Below are 21878 nucleotides of genomic sequence, written 5' to 3'. Positions count from 1 at the left end.
ATATTATTTATATAGGTCAAAAATAAATACTTTCAAGTCATTTACAAATATAGTAGGTCATCTGATTCTTTTAAATATTAATCATATTTCAATGATATCTGCATCTCTTTGAAGGTAAATTTGCTTATTATTTATACTAGTAGTCAATGTTATATTATTGTACAATATGAAACTATATTGTTGAACTGATATGCGTTCGACGTTGATGAAGCTGATAGGATCGATGTATACCAATTATATTTGAATTTCATGGCAGCTAGGAACTAATTTACAGCATTCCAAAGTCCTTTAAACAACTGAATCATGTGTCAAAATCACTTTTCAAATAATAGAATATCCTTTAACGACCTTTGTTTTAAATAAACTCTCTTTAAATGGCCAAGATCTCAATTTTGTCGTAGATAATGGTTAAATGTCGAGTGTCCATAACAAAATATCGCGAATGCGTTTTGTAAAAATAAAAAATCGCCAAACTCAACAAAAAAGACACAAATCAGATTTCCTTCAATTAAAGAGGAATAACAACGACCCATTTATTCATTACACTACATTCACTCAAACTAGCTTAAAACCACAATACCAAATACCCAATACATTATCCAAAAAACAAAACCATGGCCACAAAACAAGCTCATAAAAGACTCACAAAAGAATACAAATCAATGGTGGAAAACCCACCTCCATTTATCATAGCACATCCTTCGGAACGTAATATTTTAGAATGGCACTATCTAATTTCAGGCCCACCAGATACACCATATGCTGGTGGTCAATATCATGGTACCCTAATGTTCACTTCAGAATACCCTTTCAAACCACCTGCGATTAAGATGATCACGCCCAGTGGTCGTTTCCAACCAAATACTAGATTATGTCTAAGTATGAGTGATTATCATCCAGATTTGTGGAATCCTGCTTGGAGTGTTGCCACTATCTTGACAGGGTTGTTAAGTTTCATGACTGGTGATGAGGATACTACAGGTAGTATAAGAACTAGGGATGAATCCAAAAAGAAGTTTGCAAAAGCTAGTTTAACTTTTAACTTAAATAGTGAAAGATTCTTGAGGGAGTTTAGTGATTTAGTTGATGAAACTAGAACAAAGATTGATGAATGGGATAAAAATGAAGCAAAAATTGAAGATGAAAAGAAGAGAAAGTTAGCAAATGATAATAAACCTGAGGAAATTGTTGATCCAAGTACATTAGATCCAGAAGATAGAATAAGATATGAACAGGCTAGAAATAGGGCCGTTGAAGGTCAGAAATCTAACTTTGTGTATTATGTTTTGGCTATTGCAGTGGCTCTGGGTTTGTTTCGTTATATAAATTAGGGATGGATATGATAATTATGATGTGTACATTTTATAGATATTGTTTTATGGAGTGATATGAGCATAAACTTTGACTTGTAGTTTGTCTACGCTTTTCCCCCTTTCCATTACATTAACATTTAATTAAAATCTAAAACACACAAAACACCTTAAAAATCTTCAATATTCAAAACAACTTTACCATGAGCATGACCTTTTTTCAACTTGGCTTCAGCTTTTGAATATTGTCTCCAATCATAAACAGAATCAATAATATTATCAATTTCCCCAGATTCCAACATATCAACACCAACTTGTAACCATTCATCATTAGGTTTTGGATTGAAATGGAATGGAATATAACTCAAACTCCAAATTGAACCAAACATTGTACGAGCATTCATTGCAGGATTATTCCAAGAATTATAAACATCTTTTCTATAATCAGATTTATAATCACCAACTGTCGTTATATATGAACCACCTTTTGTTAAATAATCATTAACCTTCTCCATCAATGTATAACCACCAACACAATCAATTATGACATCGATTTTCTTGGCTGGTATATCACGAGATTCAAATTGAGTTCCATCAGAGTCATAATCTCTATAGACACCCGTTGTGGTTAATAATTGTAAAACTTTTGGCAAATCTGAATTAACAGTATAGTTTATAGCCAATTTAGCACCAACAGATTTAGTTAATTTGATTGCAGAACCTGAACATATCACAACGATATTATCCAATTTATAATAATGCTTCAATAGCTGAATACACATCAAACCAACACTTGAAGCACCACCATTAATTAAAACTATTGAATCTTTTGAGATTTTTTTCTCAACTTGTTTCAAAATTTGCCATGCAGAACCAAAAGTATATAGCCAACTTCCACTTTTTTCCCATGATAACTGTTTTGGTTTCTTAACAATAGGATCAACACTTGGATCAATTTTAACATCTGAAGAAACAGTTCCAAGAGAATTCGGATGGAAATAAATCCCACAAACTTCATCACCCTCTTTCCATGTTGTCTTGTACTTATCACCAACTGCGGCTATAACACCTGAATATTCACGACCAATACCTCTTTCATAGTTAAAATTTGAAGAATAAGCATTACGAATTTTCAAATCAACAGGATTTAACCCCACGGATTTGATTTGAACAACAACATTGTTTGATTTGATTGGTGTTTTGTATTTGATATCATAGGTGAATGTAGGTTCCTTGTTTTTGGAAAAATAAACCAATTGCTTTGTTGGAATGTATTGAACATGTCTTAAAGGTCTACCAACTCTTTTCAAATGGGATGGTGGAGGTGGAGAGATTGGACGAGGTGCTGGGGTATCTGGTAGATAGGTTGAAATTTTCAGTTGTTGAGGATCAGCTTGTTCTTCAGACATTGTGTTAAATCTTTTTCAGGATAAACAAGATGAGATGGGTTTAGGATAGAAAGGCTACATTGTTTTTATTTTATACCCATGATGATTTAAAGTCGGCAAATCAGTAAACGGTCAAGTTTTTGATACGGCCAGAAAAAACCTCTACAATAAAATTTATATGGCTCGGGAATTTACGCATTTTAATGATAAAGGTCTCGTTAAAAGCGAGAAGCGATAAGGAGATGATATTGTAGATGAGTTGGTTGGTGGATGGATTTGTATGGTGTAGCCGTTTGTGAGCTTTGAAGTCCAAAAAGAGCTGTTTAATTTGGGAGAATATTCGATATGCTACAGTGCAAAGTAATACTAATACAATCCATTTTTTAATTATACCCAAAACCTTTTAAACCTAAATACAAATACAAAATTATTCACTTGGTACGTGAAATGATAATATGATACAGTAGCATTCCTATCCTCAGAAGCTATTAATGCAGATTTCCTTTTTCTGTAGTGACAAGTACACACACTATTTTTTACACCGGACTTGTTATGATATCTTCTTCTTTCTCTCATGCTAATTGATACTTTTAAGCAGCAATAGGTTCAGCCATCACACTATCATCCTTCATCTCTTGGTAATATTCCTCCAGATCTTCTGGTTCAAATATAACTTGGATCATTAGTGAACAACTTGGACAAACTGCAACATCTTCACCATCTTGTAAATCATCAATAAATATTTGAAATCTATCACCACAAGGACAAGGATATGTGAATAGTTGGGTGACAGGGTCAAATGTCATGTCCTCTATTTCAATTTGGTCGTAGTAAGACATTGTGATACTTCTGTTGAACTGTCTTTAGTTGAAACCACTTGATGGTGTTAGTTAAAGGTCTTTTGATCTCTTTGCCATTAACCAAAAAGAAACTTTTGAAAAAAAAATTATCAAGCCCTAAAAACGTCATCTTCATATGTCAGGTGACTCCCATTAGGTCTAAATGACTTTCGCTTTTTTTCTTACACCCCAACACCACTTCACAAACCCACTCAACTTTTTTGCATCTTTCGCGACTCCCTGCCTAGAGGCTAGCGCCCTGCCTGGGTTCCCAGACAGAGTCTCTGCCTAGCGCGAACGCCCCCTCCAGCACCAGAGACGTGGCCGTGACAAAAGAAAGAAAAAAGTCGTCGAGGGTTGGTGTCTGGCAGTTGGGAAGACTCTTTTATGAAAAATTAAAAACCACAATCTTTCTTCTTAACATTAGAGATAGTGTATCAACATCAAGGATCAATACCTTTTAGTAAGTCATAATACTAGAAAGAGATCAAGTGGGAAGAAAGAAAGAAAATACAAAGAAGAAGAGAATAAGGAATATATATATTTGAGGAAACAAGACTGGCAATATCCATCTTCAACAATTTTTTAATTCATCAAGAAAACTTCTTTTCAATAACTACACTGAATCTCAAATCAATAAGAATCAATAATACTAACTACATCTATCAGGTAATATTTCAAAATGGGTATTTCAAGAGATTCTCGTCACAAAAGGGCCGCTACTGGTGCCAAACGTGCTCAATTCAGAAAGAAGAGAAAGTTTGAATTAGGTCGTCAAGGTGCTAACACCAAAATTGGTACTAAACGTATCCATTCAGTCAGAACCAGAGGTGGTAACCAAAAATTCAGAGCTTTAAGAGTTGAAACTGGTAACTTTTCATGGGCCTCAGAAGGTGTTGCTAGAAAAACCAGAATTGTTGGTGTTGTTTACCATCCATCTAACAATGAATTGGTTAGAACCAACACTTTAACCAAATCAGCTATTGTCCAAATCGATGCTGCTCCATTCAAACAATGGTATGAAACTCACTACGGTGCTTCATTAGGTAAAAAGAAGGGTCAAGCTAAAGCTGCTGATGAAGAAGAAGTTAAAAAATCCAGAAAATTAGAAAGAAAATTAGCTTCAAGATCTCAACAAGCTAAAATCGAACATGCTGTTGATGCTCAATTCGGTGCTGGTAGATTATACGCTGCTATTTCTTCAAGACCAGGTCAATCAGGTAGAGCTGATGGTTACATTTTGGAAGGTGAAGAATTAGCTTTCTACTTAAGAAGATTATCTGCTAAGAAATAGATTGTTTAATAGTTTCCCACTCATGTATCATCAAATTTAAAATTTTTACGGTTTAATAAAAATTGGAGTTTGTAGTTTTTGAAATTGAATGAACTGTGTAGAGTACTGAAGTATATATTTACGTTAAGACCTCTGCGGTGAGAATAAAAAATGGACAACTACAGAACGAAAGCCATCTTAGGTACCTAGTACTAGGTGTACAACAATTTTGAGGCTTATTTGCTATTACTTTTTACTCAATTAGCTTCCAATATTCATAACTTTCAGGTTTGAAGTTCAAATTTATAGAATGATGCGATACATAGGCTACAAGAATCAAGTTTTTTGGGACAAATTCTATATTATTAGATATATAGTAAATGATACTAGAATATTAGTTAGAACACAATCATCTTGAAACGTTAAACTCTAAATATCAAAAATTGATTTGTATAAAGAAACAGTCAGTAAAGGCAATTATTTATCCGCACTTCTCACCCTCGTAAGAATGAGATTAGTACAGGTCTGTGTAATTTTTTTTCATCATGAAAATTTCTTATACTCTTTCAATTGTGTAATATTTCGAGGGATTGGTAAAAAATCACATACTTTTTCCTTATTGTTTGTTGTACTTTACAAATATCAAAAGGTTTAAAAGTTGATGAAGTTTTCCATTTTTTTTATGGACGTTGAACCAGAAAAAGTTCGCGAATTAAGAGTTTTACCCGACCGGTTAGGGTTTTTAGTGGGTGGTGTTGGGATGTTGGATTGTTATAGGTAAACTTAAACCTTTTATCTTGATTTATGGCTTTTTATTAGCAGTCAATTGGTTTAAATAGTGTGGATATTGAATAATTTAGCAATTTTCTACATCTAAGTTTCAATTATTAAACATTAGTTATTAAAAAGAGGGTCATATAAACAGGTATAGACATGAATAAAGAAACATTTTGAATCTTGGTCAAAATCAATTAGTATTAGCTTCAGAAATTTTTTCATCTTGATCATTTGATTCTTGATCTTGAACTGATTCTTCAACATCATGTTCAACGTTTTTCAAAGCATCTGGTTTATAGAATCTTAAATCAATTCTACCAAGAATGTATAACAAGTTGACAATAGTTTCTAAAGCACCAAACATAACATACATAACAACTGGTTTAAAGATCCATGATTGTTCGTATTTGTATTGGTCAATGAAAGTGGAAACACAACGGAAGATATCACCAATGAAAACTAAAAGGGTTGAAATAGCAATGATAATAATTGAATTGTTTTGTTTTAAAGTTTTAGTTTCGGTAACTTCTTCAGAATGGGTGGTATCATAATGGTATTCAGAAGAATGAATAACTCTAATAGCATGTTTTTTGGAACTTGGAACAGATCTAGCTTCTTTAGCAGCTTGACCTTTTGGAACAAAATAAGTTAATCCAAATGATTTAATCCAATATGGTTGATAAGTAAGAATTTCACCATCAGATTTAGTTGGTTTAACAATGTATGAGGCACCAATTAAGATGACAGCTAATAATGAATAAATCAAGATTAAAATTGAAGAAGCTTGAATAACTTGTTTAGTCATTTTGAAATGATGATCATTTAAGAAATAATTAACTTGAACACAAGCAGCAATAATAGTCATAACAACAACAGCAATAACAACAGAGTAAATCAAGTACATTAAAGTCATAAAGATTTTTCTTGAACCATGAACAGGATGTCTCCATGTGAAATATCTTTGAGCTAAAATCAAATTCAAACCCGGTAAGAAAGCAGTTGGTAAAACAATGAAAATCATAGAAACTAAACCAGTGGTAATTCTAGTAACATCTTTTGACCAAACAATTCTCAACAAGAAACCTAAAGCACGAACCAAAGAGTAAATTGTCAAACCTAAACTGATGTAAAATTTATGACCTAATGAAAAATTCTTGATGAAGATACCTAAATGTAATAAAGTGAAAATGAAGAAAATAGCCATAAAGATTGAAGATGGTGCGATATCTTTAGTAGTTGGATAATCACCAAATTCAGCAGGTTGATAAGCTTCAACCAAATTTAATAAACGTGATGGGATACCAACACTAACACCTAATCCACCAGTGAATCCATTCATCATATCTTTAGCAATTGTTAACAATTTCTTGGAACCAGTACCTAAGGCAGCACCACCAGATAAGATTTTGAAAACACCTAATAATTGAGATGTAGTAAAGACGTTATTAATTTTATTCAAGAATAAACCTAATAAAGTTTTACCATGACCCATATATTGGCCTGCTAAAGCTGGACTAGATGCGTTTGAAGCAGCGTTGAATAAAGAAGAAGTGACATTTTGGAAGTTGTTTAAAATGGTGACTAATTGAACTGGTGATAATGAAGTTAATAACCCATCAACAGTAGATGAATTTGATTGTAATAAACCTTCAATTTGTGTAACGTTTAAAGATGACAAAACTTTTGGAATATCAACTTGAGAAATGTTTAAACCTGATTTTTCAAAAGTGGTCAAAGTTGAAATGATTTGAGTAGAATTCATTGGCTTCAATAATGAAGCAATTGTTTGAGCATCCATTTTGTATTGACAGCTGGTTCTATTGTTCAACAACACCAAGCCAAAAAAAGCATTAAAATCAGGGCCCACTCATCATTATATACACACCTTCAACAGTTTAAATGGACTGCAGAAGTCGTAAGCATAAATGCATGAAAGGTTTCAATCTGTTTGTGTGTATGAATTCCTATGATTTCTTTCAGCAGCTCAACAATTTTCAAAAGGTACATATGATTTCCCAAATACAGAAAAAGCACATTTGGAAAGCCGGATTGAAGTGGTGCATCAGAATAAAAGAATAGTTCATCTTCTGATGAGTGAAGTTTATTCATAATTGAACCTATAACAACCTGTCAAATAGATGACAATAGGATTGACCGTCAATACTGAGCACCAAGCACTGATTGCACCCATTCAAACCAAGCACTCTCCATAATCATCAAGCCCAGTCATTTCACAGGCAGCTCAAGTCCGTGAAAGTTGACTGTTTTCAATCAGAAACGGCTTTTCCCTAAACATAAACACACGGATTAAATTTTTTTTTTTTCTTTTTGGTTTCTTTGACTGGTGAAAAAAAAATTTAGTATGTGCCATACGACAAATTTCCTAAAACTGACCAATCAGTAATTGCATCAAATTTGGTGGTTTCCCTGGGAAATTGACGTTCTTGGAAGTGAGATCAAGCAGGAGGAAGGAAAGTGTGTGAGCTTGGGTTTGGGTGTTGAGAATTTGTTGGGTAAAATTGAGTTTATGGTTAATTAGTCCTTGATGCTTCATTCTCTGTAATTAGGGCTTTCAAGGGCATACTTTGGATGTACAGTCTGTGGTGGTTGATGTTGTATGGCCTAAACTTGGAGACCTAATAGTATTGGAAATGATTCATAAGGAACTGGTTGGATCTTGAGTCTTGACTCATTTGGACTTGTATCTATGTTGTTGTATTTTGGTGGTCTACTCTTCATAACTAGATTCTAGTGTTCATATGCTTCACCCCCCTTGGAAAGATTAATCTGGTATCTCATGACATTTAAAGCTCTTTCTCATATGATGGATCAAGAAGTTTAAGTCAAATTCTGAGATGTTTACAATTATTTATATTGTGTTGAATCAAGTTTTTTTTGTTGAATTTCAAGCTTCATTTCCGATTAAGAGCGCCAACAATTAAATGGTTGCTCACTGCCACAATCGATAATTGGAAAAAACGGTGTCAAACAGAACAATTGGCAAGGTGGAATATTATAAAGGGAAGTGTGATGATATCATCGATTGAGAAGAAGTTTCTGGAGAGTTGTAAAAGTTATTACTGAACTACGTACAAATTGAAACCATTAATCACTTATAAAATATGAATATCAGCTGAAGACACAACATTAGAATACATCAAATACAATTTATGTGTATGAAGAATCTTTAGCCCTCCCACCCTCTTGCCTGGTCATGTTATATGTTATTACTCGTTGTCCAGTGAAAAGAGTTTCACTTCCTTCGAGTATCCAATTCCACAATATTATATACAACACAACAGTGAAATTATGATAGAATTTGATATAAAAGACTGGTTAATGACTGATGGATATGTATCTGAACTAGGAAATGAAACTATTTATAAGTCAATAAATATATGGTTCCCAGTCTCCTGCTTTCCAGGCCTTGACATCTGATATAATCTTTCTCAAGCTCTGCAAAAGCATTTGGTATTTCTGATACTCACCACCAAATCAATTCATTCCCAAACCTTCACACTCACACCACACTCACCCTTGAATTACCCTTTCCCACCTATTCCAAACCTCTTTAATTCAATTCATCAACATTTACTATTAGAAACCCGATGAATATTGACAGCTCTGTAATCCATTTCGCGAATCTCGACAACTCATCAATTCGAATCAATTCGGAGTGTAACTCAACTTCACAACTATTCTAAAAACAACAGCAACGATGAAACTGAGAAGAACAACTTTATTACCACTAGCATCAATCATATCCCTATCCTTAGCCCACGGTGGGAGTTCCCATGGCTCTGCAAACACAGACCTCAAGGAGAAGCCACCACAGGGTCTATCCTGGGAAGAATGGCACATGAAGGCCGAGCATGGGTTGGATGAATACGATCCAGAGAGTTTTTTCACGTTGCATGATTCGAAGAATAAGAAGTATTTGGATTCAGATGATATTTTGAACGCGTATGGGTTGCATAGGGATGAAGTTGTTGGGAAAGGTGATGGGTTGGGTAGTCATGATGATTCAGAGAGTATTAGTGCTGAGACTAAGAGGGAGATTGTTAGTAAGATTTTGAAATTGTTGGATAGTGATAGTGATGAGAAGGTTACGCTGGATGAGTATTTGAAGTTTGCTGAGAAAGGTGGGAAGTTCCCAGATTTAGGTGTTGGAGTTGGACATCATGGAGATTTTGAACATGAGTACGAGGTGCATCATTGGAATAAGTATCATAAGGATCAAGATCCAGATATTAAAATCATTCATAAGGAGGATATTGAGCATGAGTTATTGCATCATGAACATGAGATTGAACATGAGGTTGATCCTAATGCTGCCAAAATGAGTGATGAAGAATTAGAAAGTCGCATCATTTTACAAAATATTCCACCAAAGTATAGATCATGATAAGTTGTTTAATGTATTAATGTTTTCAATGAATTTTGTAAACTCGATAAATCATACACATTTATATTTTCATTCAATTTTTTATCCTTTGGTACTGAAATACATTTAATCCCTAGATATGAAATTTTCTCCACATCAACAGGAATTTCTGAATCCTCCATATAGATTAAATGAGTAACAACTTCATCATAAGTCAATAAGACTCTATCATCATCAATACTATATTTAACAGCCCCACATAAAGTTTCAATGAAATTCAGGGCACTTAAACGAAATGTTTCACGATCATAATCTCCATTCAATAACAAGATCTTATTTGCAGAGCTTTTCTTTATTGCCATTCCTATTCCCTTTAGGATTATAACAGGGATTGTACTTGTCATTAATGAACCGACTGAATAGATTAATGTTTGGGAGTCATGAATACTATGAATAGTTCTTGAATTTGCCTGTGGATGGATTTCTTCACCATATGGATTTATATAAAAAATCTTGTCAATTGGAGATTTCAATGGTTGGTTTTCATTTTTGGAGAAATGTAATTGAGATATATTCAAATCTGGATGTTGATAAGGTATATCTTCATGAATTATAACTGGATCATAAATTTTATGGATTGAAGTGGAGGAACTTAATATTGTGGAGATTGGTTCATTTGGATGAGATATTTGAGATTGACCAGTGATTATATCTCCATTATGCAATTTAGCAGAGATGTGATAAGTATAATTTGTGTTTAAGCATGGCAATATTTTAATATTTGGTGAAATTCTTGTCATTCTTAATATTAATTCAATTGCACTATCTAGTGAACCAACAAATAATCTAATCCCAGTGAGTAATAAATTCCCAATACTAGCCATTTCATATTTAAAATTTGTTGATGGATTTCTTGATTTTTTCAATAATTCCATATGAACATGGATTAAAAAAGATCTAACCATTTCTTTACATTGAATTTCTAACCCATTCCAAATTTCATGTTGACCTTCCACGATTGAAGTCCATTCTAATTTTGCCTCATCACCATCTTCAGATAATCTATAACTTAGCAAGTTTTTGAAACCCTCATCAGGAATCAACCTTGTTATTCTGGAACGTAAGTCACCAATAGCTGGACCTCCTAGGACTCTAAGGATCTCTGAAGTTGAACCACCATTATCAGATATTGGCAAGATGTAGGTGATGTTTGGGGAAAGGGATTGGAACAGGTTGACTAGGGAGTTGGAAGCAGTACCACCAGAAATGACCACGAGTTGGTTGTTCATTGTGTAGTGTATTAATAGAGTGTAAATGGTTGTGATTTGATGTAATTTGATGTAATTTGTATTATGAACAGCTCATTGACATTTTCAGAATCTGTCTTTTTCCTATGGTGAGAAACTCGGTGCAATAGAAATTACAAACAACACTAGACTTATAAAAATGAATAGAATAAAGAAATATTAATTAAAGAAAGTGATATTAAATGAATTAACTAACGAATTACTTATTACCTTTTAACTATTATAACTACAATTAAGAACTGTATCACCTTCACTAAACTCCTTCGGATCTCACCCCCAATACGGCATCTCTCCCGACCACTGTGGATCTGATTCAATCCAATTCACAGAACATCAAAAGCTCTTCTTGTGGCTGCTTCAATCAACTAATCAACTCACCTTAGAAACCACACTCTGCAATACAACCATTGTCTCTTCACATGACTGCCTATACTGAAAACATTTTCACTCCATCGGTATTATAAAAATCACCATCAATCAGTCATTCATCATCATCAACATTCCCTAGTACATCATAATCATCAAATATGCCCAACCCTAAAGAATCATTCAGAACCCAAATGAAAGGGTTCCCCTGGTCCCAAATCTTTGTCATCGCATGTGTTCGATTCGCTGAACCCATCGCATTCACTTCATTGTTCCCATATGTCTATTTCATGGTTAAAGATTTTGGAATCTCACAGAATGAAGCTGAAGTTTCAAAATATTCAGGTTATTTATCTTCAATATTTGCATTTTGTCAAGTCCTCACAAGTTTCAACTGGGGGAAATTCGCAGATAAGAATGGTCGTAAACCAACTTTAATCATTGGCTTGACAGGTTCGATTGCAAGTTTGTTATTATTGGGTTTTGCTAAGAATTATTATTATGCCCTAGCGGCTAGATCACTTATGGGGTTATTGAATGGGAATGTTGCAGTTATTAGAACAATGATTGGTGAAGTCGCGACGGAGAGGAAACACCAAGCTTTGGCGTTCTCTACAATGCCGTTAATTTTCCAAATTGGTTGTGTTGTGGGTCCTTTAATTGGTGGGTTTTTAAGTGGTGATTCCTCAAGGTTTAAATTTTTGAAACCATTAGTTAAGAAATATCCATATGCATTACCAAATTTGTTTGTTTCTGGGTTGCTATTGGTTAGTATGATCACTGCAATTTTCTTCCTTGAAGAGACTCATTATAAACATAAATATAGATATGATCCATTTGTGGAGTTTGGTGATGCTATAAAGAGACATGTCTTCAAGATTGAACCAAAGAAAAGAGCATGGCACAAGAATCAAATCAGAGAGACTCCCCCATCACCTGCAGAGATTGATGAAGAGACTGCATTATTAGATGATGAAGGTGATGATGAACAATCAATTACATCAGTAGGTCATCTGTTGACAAGAAGGGAAAGTGTTGCATTGATAAGAACTTATTCATTACATGAAGTGAAAGATGAAGATGAAATCAACTATAAAGAATTATTAACTCCACATATCTTTTATGCAGTGGTTTGTAACTTCATAATGAGTTTACATATTGTGGTTCATGATGAGTTCTTACCAATTTTCCTAGCTTATGATATTGCTAAATCTAAAACTGGTGAATTGATTTCCAAATTCCCCTTCAAGATAGTTGGTGGGTTAAATTATTCATCTGAAGATACTGGTCAATTATTATCATCAACAGGTATACTTGGTGTTGTCTTTGTACTGTTCGTCTTCCCATATGTTGATAGAAATTATGATTGTTTAACAACTTATAAAAACTTCATCAAGATTTTCCCAATTGTTTATTTCCTAGTCCCATACCTTGTGCTTTTCGGTGATTTTAAAACATTGAGTAAAATTGCAGCTTATACTTTAACTTGTTTGAAAACTTTAGGTACTTCAATTTCATTCCCACAAATTTTATTAATTGTTCATAATTCATCACCTCCAAAACATAGAGCAATGATTAATGGTGCCACGATATCTGTTAGTGCATTGGCAAGATGTTCAGGCCCTTTAATCTGGGGGTTTATAATGTCATGGGGTCAAAAATTTCAAATTGCTTGGATAGGTTGGTGGTTATTAAGTTTATTAGCATTATTGGCAATTTATCAAAGTAGATACTTAAAAGATTCAACAGAGGAGGAAGGGATTGAAGAGGAATAGCATAAAGGTACAATTAATCAATTCATTCATGTAGAAAATCTTTAAACGGCCTTGTATATTTCGGGTATATTAATCTATTACAACCAGTGGAATTAGAGGAAATCCCAATTAATGATATATTGATCAAATTTAACAAACAAAAACAAAAAAAAAAGCAGCCTCACTCATCTAGGAAAAATAATAATAAACAAAAAATTCTTTAATTTTAATACTCTTGTTGTGAAAAGATGATGATGCAAATAATTATTATTTTAATCATTAATGGAATAAGAAAAAACGAACATTGGTGAAAAAAAAGTGATGGTGGTGATGAAATACGCTAGATAAACATTCTTGGGAAGCAACTTAGAAAGTTTGTAAAGCTCTTCTTCTTTTTTTCAAAGCATTGGCAACAACAACACCAAAAACGGCACAACCTAGAACTTGTTAGTACTCGAGGTATAAAACATCATCAAGAGCCATAACTCGAACTCTCAGTGCTTCAACAATACTCACCAATCAAGAAGATCAAGACGAAGACTAAAATAACACCAGCTGGAAGCATTTTATTGTATATGAGATGTAAAAGTGTAGTAAAAGTGTTAATACGCTCTTCCAATTGCAAAGAAAAACATTTCGTCGAGAAAACCAGGGGAGAAAAGGTCTTTATATAAATTTGATAAAGTTTGCAACGAGACCGACACACATTGCCCAATGCGGTAATGCCACTGCTGGATGTGGTGGGCTGCCATCCCAATGGGGTAATGTGTGACGGTTTACGGCAGAAACGGTATTTGCAACTGATAACGACAAGAATGAGCTACTTTCTTATAACTCGGGATTCGTTGAGGGTTATATCCGATGGAATAGAGGGAGTTTGGGAAGAGTTATAGTTGGTGATTTGAAATTGTAGATGTCAATTACATAGTCTATATTCAATAGTCAATTCATCAATTCCTTTCCTTGTTTTTTTGAGTGTATTTTATCCTCATTTTTTTTAAATTTTTTCGTTCGAGGTTTTTTTTCCCATCGACGAATTGAATTTTGAACCGATCCATTTTTTTTTTTTCAAACCAAAGTTTTGCGAAATTTTTGCGAAATTATTAAATCATTTTCGGGAAAAATAAACAAAAACTCGAACCGGAAACGGAAAAGTTTAATCTGTTTTGGGAAGAATTTGGGGAAGGGGACACATCATGATACACTCTGGGTTTTACGTAATTTGATAATTATTTTGTATAAAAATCATCAATTGTAATCTTTTATTTAATTTATATGTTGTTCTTTGAAGAGTTTGGAGTTGTTTCAATCAGGTGTGTGGGTTTTAAATGATGATGTTGGATATTGAAGGATAAAGTTAGAGAATCTTTATTTGAACTACCGAAAAACCAAATACAGTTCAGGGAATCAAGGAAATGGTTAATTACTAGATATTTGTATCATCAATGTTGTCATCTTTAAAGTTATACAAGTATCAATGGTGGAGGACTTGGGTGTATTGGATGTGAACTAGTTGCAACTTGAAAGAACAACTCTTGCTATGTTAAATGGTTTTATACAAGTCAATTATTTCATATGTACTGATCACAAACTTTGTTGGAAATCCATCGAGTAAGTATCTCTTATTCTCAATTAAGATGTTATTAAATTATTGGTGACCTCCTCTTGGAAACTGAGAAGCACTACTGAACTGGTAATGATAGGAATTTAAAATGTTTATTGTTGGGCTTGAAGTGATTTGAGGAATTAATATTACATTCTTGAGTTTTGCTGTTGAAAAGGTTGGTGGCACATGATGTGCTTGATTCAGAAGAATCAACAGCTCACACCTAATTCATACAATACTTTCTAGCCTAGAGTGAACCCAGTAATAGCTAATATTTTTCATGATGATGGCTTGTAAGTTGTCATGAGTTGAACGCAGACTGGGGTACATAATCAAACTCCAATATACACCAACACCAGCGACTCTTCCTCTTATATCCTTATGATAGTAGTACATTAACATCTCGTCAACACTAATTAATTCAATTGTCCATAAGTTTATGAACTCCATAAGTGATAGGATTTGCACACGTGACTATCACGTGCTCTACAAACTCTGTATTTACCTTTTCCCTAATTTAGCACCAGTTGCTATGGGAACTCAAATATTTCCACCGCGAAATTCACAAAGCAAAATAAAATCCAAAACACACAAAAACGAAAACAACAACAACAACAACAACAACAACTACAATTCAATTCCTGTAGTGACAAACCAACAACAAACCAAAAGAGAAAACAGGTTGGAAACAGACAAGAATATTTCATCAAGATGAGTTTGAAGCAATTGACCAAAGGTGCATTAGTTGAAATGTGTCGCGACCTTTCAATTAGGTGAGTATTTTGATATTTTGTGGTTTTAAGAAACAAATAAACTAACTCTTAGTAGTGATGAAGGTACTAAACCAATTCTTGAAGAGAAATTGGCTCAACATTTTGATAACCATCCTGAATTGGAAGAAGATGATACTTATAGAAAATACTATCTATTTAGAAAAAGATCATCTCCAAGTAAAGTTACTCAATCAATTGGCAATGAAATAACTTCATCTCCAAGTTATAAAGTTTTAAAACCATTAAATGATAAATTGAAGTCTTCTCCTAATAAATTGTTGAGTATTAGTAAAGGTTTTAAAAACAAATCAAGTCCTTATAAATCTGCTCAAGATGAAGAAGATGAGGATGAAGAAGATGATGATGAAGAAGAAGAAGAAGAGGAAGAAGACGATGATGATATCGAAATTTTATCAAGATCTTCAGGTAAAGATGGTGAATTGTTGGAAGATGATGAAGAACATGAAGATGCTGATTATCATCCAAAATTTGAATTTTTAACTAAAATTCAAGATTGGTTTATTGGTAAATATGAAGATTTATATGATTATGCTGAAGAACAAAAGGATGAATTTGTTTATACTGCTAAAAAACTCAACACTGATGCTAAAAAAAAATTAAGTACTACTGATGCAGTTAATGGATTAGGTCAATTGCTAGAAGTTGGGTTATTAATTAACAATCAAGTTCCTTTAATTTCAATTAAAGATGCTCCTTTCTTGAGTCAAGAAATTATCTCCAAATATAAATTTATTGATCCAACTTTTAAAATTTGGGATATTAGTTCATTAATACAGTTTAAATTTATTTTAATTTTATTAACTTGGTTTGGATTATCAATTGGGTTACCATTATTATTTTCATATTATTTTAATTTTATTGGTAAAAAGCAAAGAAAGACTAAATTTGATCCCTTAATTTTCAATGTTTCTAAATTGTTATTAGCTTATCTTTTCATCCCAAAAAATGTTTCATTCCAAGATATTAAAGATGATGCAGCAGCTTGGGCAAGTGAACATGGTTTAATTGAACATGCTTCAATTTTGCAAATTATTAATGCTCATTTGGTTCACAATACAATCACATTAAGTTTAGTGTTGGGTAATATTCCATTCATTATTTCTGGTGTTGGTATTTTAGTTGCACTTTACGTTGCAAGTATCTAAACTGGAATGAATACATTGTGAATGAAAGTTCATGTGACTTTCCAAAAATGAAAACGAAACAATTTTTTTATCTTCAAGACAATTAAATTTATATTATCAAGACTTTTTTTTTTCATTATTCTTATTCTTATTACCAATACTTTTTGTCCTTTTTTTTACAAATACTTGATGGATTCCATTCTTTATGTGTGTTTTATACTCTACTTCTTTTTTTTATATTGTTAGATGTGTGTATTATTATATCAAATATAATTTCAATGTTATGTGAAGGACATGACATGTCGAGTGTAGCTCTCTACGTCGTGGATCATATTATCGACCACAACTGGATCAAAGTACGACGTCGTAGTTCAATTAAATTAACTCCAAGCGTTATTAAAGTCGTTAACTCATTATATTAACGGGTATATATAGCTAGTGACGTTCATTGATAATATTGAAAAGTTGACCACCATATTTGATAGGTATGTACCATGTACTATATAATTCAATGGTTTGACACATCATCAATATTGATAATTGTATAGATCCAATCGATGATCATGGCATTCAAAACTACTTAAGTGTCATTGATAACTTACTCCATTTCTCATATCCAGCTGAATGATCTGGTGTTAGTTGGTCTATAGTTACTAGTTACTAGTGATAAGTAACAGCTCAATGTGTCACTAATGTGATCGACAAGCTCATCGACTTCAATCAATCACAGCCAACAGAAATTTTTTAATAGGATCAGTAATATCTACAATAAATCAAACTTCACTTCTTTAAAAACTAAAATAAAATGAATCTTTTTTTTGTATTAATACTTATTAATAAAAAAACTAGAGAAGAAGATGGGCAAAAATAAATGTGATGATAATAATATAAATAAACAAATTTGATTTTGTTTTCCATTTCCCCCAACTTGATAAATAATCAAAAAACTATGAATTAATATTCAACAACTAAAAACTTTTTAAAAAATGGGATTCATAAAAAAATCTGAACTTAATCGATCTCTTTGAAAAAAAGAAGTAACAACTACCATTGGAAAAAAAGTTTTTTATAATAAAACACAACAATCAAAAAATATCAAATTAAAGAAGAAAAAAAAACAAAACACAAACAGTATACTCTTTCTTTTCTTTCCTTGTTTCAATTCAACCAGTTTATTTTGGAGCTTCTTTGAAAGAAATAGCAGCTTCTTCACCCATAGCTGAAATGATGGTAACTAATAAATCTTTACCTTCATCAAAAGCAGATTGGATGTTGTCACCTAATTCACCTTCTGGGGCACGGACATCATCTTTGGTTTCACCATCTGGGGTCATCAAGTTTAAGAACCCATCATCAATATCTAATAATTGGAATTCAGTTCTTCTAACAAATGGAACTTCCATGTTATGGGTAGATGGTGATAAATCTTCCAATTTTTTTTGGGTGAAGATATCAATGGCGACTAAATGGACTTTAGCGTGACCATGCTTACCAGTCTTGGAGGTAGACATATCAACAATTTTACATGGTCTGTTTTTAATAACAACAAAACCATTTTTTCTTAAAGCAGAACATTGTTGTGGGTAAGTTAATGATGAACCGGCATCAGCGGTTTCGAAAACGTGCTAAATAGATTGTTAGTATTTCCATTCATTGGAGCAGATCATCATCATTTAGTGTTTAATGGATTGTGTGATTAATCTTGCTGTTGTTGTTGTTGATTATTGCCATCACTGAAAAAAAAATTTCATCTAGAAAAACTTCTCTATGAAGAAACCCTATGAAAATATCAACACAATCCATCAACCACTGCAAATTCCCAACTGATTTGTAAAAACCAGTCAGATGAGGTGATGCCCAGGTGCACATACATCTTCTTCAGCCATTTTGAATATAAAGAATTAAAAGAATTGGTGGATACAAATTTCAGAGAAGGATAAGTTTTTAAAGAAAAGAAATCGACTTTTTTTTTTGTCGACAATTCGAATTTTTTTTTTTTTTTAAATTTTTTTTTTTACGTTGGGACAGGCGTAAAACTGAGCACGGCGATGCGGTGAGGGAAGGGTAAATGTGGGCACTGGGCTTTAGAGAAGGTGAAGAGCAAGAGCCAATGAATAGAGGGTTAAAAGTAATGGTAGAGAATTAGGTAGAGTTATGGTGATGAGAAGGTGTGGTTATGGTATTGATTGGTGGTTGGTGTTGTCGTTGTGTTCTGTTGTGGTCAGAGTTATCGGGCTCGTGACCATCAATTGATGGATCATATAGCTAATAAACGAACATACGAGTGTCGTGAATGAGCCAATGAAATGGATTCACTTTGGAAAGAGTAGTCACAAAGTTGGTGATGGTGGTGGTAGTGATAGTGGTATTGGTTGTGATGATATTCGTTTATGCTCATGGGCCCTAATGTTATTTATGTGTCTGATTAAATAATACTCTTGGTGATGAGCTGTTGAAAAATTAAAGGCTTGTTGAAGGTTTTCATGGTGCTCCAGTTGACACATTCGGTGATCCAGGTGATGTGACAGACAAGTATAATAGAGAAGTGCAACTACTTCCAAATGGCTTTTAAGTCATAAAGTAATATTTGAGATCGTACCTTATTGTCTTGAGACCTTTGAACAGATGTCAAATTGTGGAGTTGGTGTTTCTCCATGAAGTTTGAACTATCCAAATCAACTTGAATCAATTATACAGCCTTAGATACCATTAAGATAAAGAATTACTACCATCAAATAAGAACCACCAGACTACTGAAATCTATACTATATCAACGGCTCCTTGCACTTTGATCTTTGCTCTTTATGCCTCATCAAACTCATCATGGAAAATTCTATGATCTGTTTGGTGTTTGGGTGTAAGTCAAGAGCTTCATCATCATCTTCTTCAATTTATACAAAACTACAATCACTTCATCATTATTTCATATTGTATTCAAAACTTAAACATCCAAATCATTACATGGCCATGAAATTCTAGTGAATTCATGTAAATGTTGATACAACAAGAATGTAATACCAGGTTGGAAATTAATATCAATACCATCATTTGCATCATTATTTGAAGCACCTTTGAAAACAACATTTTCTTTCAATTGTGGTAATAGAACTTTAGTAATTTGGAATCTTAGACCAGAATGTGTATATTCTAAAACATTTGGAATATTTGGTGGTAATCTTGGAACAATATCAGTTTCTTGATAAACTCTTGAATATGAAGGAATTGGTAAATCACCACCTTCTCCAACAATTTTAGCATTTGCTTCAGTTTGGAAAATTTCATCAACCCATTTATTAAAACTTGGATTACCAACTCTTAATGAAGCATATGTGATTAATAAAGGTTCATAACCTTGTAATTTAAATTCCACACCACCTAATAAAGCATACCCACCACCTAATGAATGTCCAGTAACTGTTAACTCATAACCTTTTTGTAAATAAGGATCAGCAGTTTCATAAACATCTTGAATAAACTTCATAAATGCAACATAAACACCACAATGAACTAAACAATCTTCACAAACGGTTTCATTATCAGCCTTGGACAAAATTGCAGATCTTAATTGATCATGATTTGAAATATTTGCAAATTCTTCATACTTTAAATTATTTTTCAAAATTGGTGCATATGGACATTGGAAGGCAGTTATATCAGTGACGAAATCTCCTGGTGATAAACTTCCCCTGAAAACTGCATAAACTTTCTTGGTTTCATCATTAATTGCAACATAAGAATCTCCACTAATCTCTTGTTCCAAGAAATTTGGACGAACAACTTCTGCAATTTGAGTTGATGATTGATTTGTAGCATCACAAAAATCAATATCTGGACATGCTTTACCTAAAGGACCATCTTGGAAATAAGGCTCAACTGAACAATAGGCGATTTTGGCATAATGGGCAATCTCAACAAGTTTGTTATAAACTGAATCGCTAAACCCAAAGACAGAAGTGAAGATGAATAGAAAAGTGAATAATGTTTGGACTTTCATTGTTGTTTGATGTTGGGGGAAATCATCCTAAGTTGGAAGTCAAGATTCAAGGATTCTGGCAGGATATTTATAATCTTTTGAAGAATGGATCTGTTTTGCAAATGGGGTCTTTCTGTTTATACTCCAGTGAGACATGTAGCTGATCTATGTTTGTAAAGTACGTAATATTTTGGTTGTAGTTATATTGGGTTGTACCAAATGACAGCTATTCTCAACCTAATTTAACCCAAACCACTTGGACATCTTCATAACCTGTTTACAGTGCCTAACATGACTGAATTCTGAATGATTCTCATTGGCTCTTTGGGTGCTTCTAAATAATGTAAGTTGAAGCGCCAAAATGTCTCTTCATTCTTCCCCGTTGACAGCGCGAGCTTAAAATTTCATCTTTTTTGGCAGGTGAAGAGATTCAGAAAATGGATTGATAATAACAAGATCCAGAGATTTGGAGAGAGTTGTATAGAGATGTGTTATGATGAGGATTTAATGTGGATTGTGTCAAGGATCATGGGATTCTCTGTTCAGCCCTGAAGACCATCAACGAAGATCCGTAGAACGTCACGGTTGTTTGGTTTGATCCGTAAACATTGAAATGATCTTCTATTGATGTTGACCCGTGGCTATAGGAACTGTCAATCTTGTTTACTTCAGAGTTCCAAAGGTCATACAGCTTGATGGTGTTCTCGATGTATGGCTTCTTAAATACGTGAACAATTCCAATATGTTTGAAACAAAAACAACTCAGAATGAAATGGGGTCCTACAGCTGGAATTGAATAGCACCCAAATTATATGATAGGCATATACAATTTGTACTGAGTTTAAAATGGCATTCCTCATGTCAAAAGTGACCTCAAAAACGCCAGCTACTTCTCTGTTTCTTTGAAGTCCTCCTATATCCCTGATCATTTTAGCACGTACTGTACGGCCTATAACAGCTAGACATTAAATACGCACTATTGA

General features: G+C 33.3%; 12 protein-coding genes across 12 annotated transcripts; 5 read left to right on the top strand and 7 right to left on the bottom strand.

Annotated features, from left to right (window-relative positions):
- Positions 1–614: 614 nt before the first annotated feature.
- On the top strand, positions 615–1331 carry UBC6 (E2 ubiquitin-conjugating protein UBC6; the record flags this gene model as incomplete). The annotated part of the gene is made up of 1 exon (XM_019182328.1): positions 615–1331. The coding sequence occupies one exon, from the start codon at positions 615–617 to the stop codon at positions 1329–1331; it is 717 nt and encodes a 238-aa protein (XP_019036858.1).
- A 149-nt stretch (positions 1332–1480) lies between these two features.
- WICANDRAFT_85763 (uncharacterized protein) lies at positions 1481–2719 on the bottom strand (the record flags this gene model as incomplete). The annotated part of the gene is made up of 1 exon (XM_019185944.1): positions 1481–2719. One exon carries the CDS (start codon positions 2717–2719, stop codon positions 1481–1483), a length of 1239 nt encoding a protein of 412 aa, XP_019036857.1.
- Positions 2720–3288: 569 nt separating this feature from the next.
- Positions 3289–3537, bottom strand: KTI11 (Kti11p; the record flags this gene model as incomplete). Its single annotated transcript, XM_019182257.1, has 1 exon — positions 3289–3537. The coding sequence occupies one exon, from the start codon at positions 3535–3537 to the stop codon at positions 3289–3291; it is 249 nt and encodes an 82-aa protein (XP_019036856.1).
- Positions 3538–3901: 364 nt separating this feature from the next.
- Positions 3902–4917, top strand: WICANDRAFT_97044 (40S ribosomal protein eS8). The gene has a single exon (XM_019186555.1). It carries the CDS (start codon positions 4220–4222, stop codon positions 4829–4831), a length of 612 nt encoding a protein of 203 aa, XP_019036855.1. The 5' UTR covers positions 3902–4219; the 3' UTR covers positions 4832–4917.
- Positions 4918–5873: 956 nt separating this feature from the next.
- Positions 5874–7175, bottom strand: WICANDRAFT_46867 (DUF3112 domain-containing protein; the record flags this gene model as incomplete). The annotated part of the gene is made up of 1 exon (XM_019182599.1): positions 5874–7175. A coding segment is annotated over exon 1 (1206 nt), but the record flags the coding sequence as incomplete, so codon positions are not given.
- A 2130-nt stretch (positions 7176–9305) lies between these two features.
- On the top strand, positions 9306–9992 carry SSP120 (nucleobindin SSP120; the record flags this gene model as incomplete). Its single annotated transcript, XM_019185945.1, has 2 exons — positions 9306–9369; positions 9400–9992. The coding sequence occupies 2 exons, from the start codon at positions 9306–9308 to the stop codon at positions 9990–9992; spliced, it is 657 nt and encodes a 218-aa protein (XP_019036853.1).
- Positions 9993–10000: 8 nt separating this feature from the next.
- WICANDRAFT_35391 (uncharacterized protein) lies at positions 10001–11260 on the bottom strand (the record flags this gene model as incomplete). Its single annotated transcript, XM_019182300.1, has 1 exon — positions 10001–11260. One exon carries the CDS (start codon positions 11258–11260, stop codon positions 10001–10003), a length of 1260 nt encoding a protein of 419 aa, XP_019036852.1.
- Positions 11261–11805: 545 nt separating this feature from the next.
- Positions 11806–13419, top strand: WICANDRAFT_35131 (uncharacterized protein; the record flags this gene model as incomplete). The annotated part of the gene is made up of 1 exon (XM_019182271.1): positions 11806–13419. The coding sequence occupies one exon, from the start codon at positions 11806–11808 to the stop codon at positions 13417–13419; it is 1614 nt and encodes a 537-aa protein (XP_019036851.1).
- A 1813-nt stretch (positions 13420–15232) lies between these two features.
- On the bottom strand, positions 15233–15454 carry WICANDRAFT_85757 (uncharacterized protein; the record flags this gene model as incomplete). The annotated part of the gene is made up of 1 exon (XM_019185943.1): positions 15233–15454. One exon carries the CDS (start codon positions 15452–15454, stop codon positions 15233–15235), a length of 222 nt encoding a protein of 73 aa, XP_019036850.1.
- A 261-nt stretch (positions 15455–15715) lies between these two features.
- Positions 15716–16943, top strand: GTT3 (Gtt3p; the record flags this gene model as incomplete). Its single annotated transcript, XM_019185158.1, has 2 exons — positions 15716–15777; positions 15833–16943. 2 exons carry the CDS (start codon positions 15716–15718, stop codon positions 16941–16943), a joined length of 1173 nt encoding a protein of 390 aa, XP_019036849.1.
- A 1151-nt stretch (positions 16944–18094) lies between these two features.
- Positions 18095–18808, bottom strand: WICANDRAFT_80971 (uncharacterized protein; the record flags this gene model as incomplete). The annotated part of the gene is made up of 2 exons (XM_019185157.1): positions 18095–18547; positions 18794–18808. The coding sequence occupies 2 exons, from the start codon at positions 18806–18808 to the stop codon at positions 18095–18097; spliced, it is 468 nt and encodes a 155-aa protein (XP_019036848.1).
- A 1055-nt stretch (positions 18809–19863) lies between these two features.
- WICANDRAFT_80970 (lipase family protein) lies at positions 19864–20916 on the bottom strand (the record flags this gene model as incomplete). Its single annotated transcript, XM_019185156.1, has 1 exon — positions 19864–20916. The coding sequence occupies one exon, from the start codon at positions 20914–20916 to the stop codon at positions 19864–19866; it is 1053 nt and encodes a 350-aa protein (XP_019036847.1).
- Positions 20917–21878: the final 962 nt, after the last annotated feature.

Source organism: Wickerhamomyces anomalus (genome assembly GCF_001661255.1).
Source record: "Wickerhamomyces anomalus NRRL Y-366-8 unplaced genomic scaffold WICANscaffold_6, whole genome shotgun sequence".
NCBI lineage: Eukaryota > Fungi > Ascomycota > Saccharomycetes > Phaffomycetales > Wickerhamomycetaceae > Hansenula > Hansenula anomala.
The sequence above is the reverse complement of the archived record's forward strand: the minus strand, read 5'-3'. Positions and strand labels throughout refer to the sequence as shown.

Excerpts from the sequence above, each read along its gene's own strand:
- WICANDRAFT_97044 (XM_019186555.1), top strand. The coding sequence starts at position 4,220 with ATGGGTATTTCAAGAGATTCTCGTCACAAAAGGGCCGCTACTGGTGCC.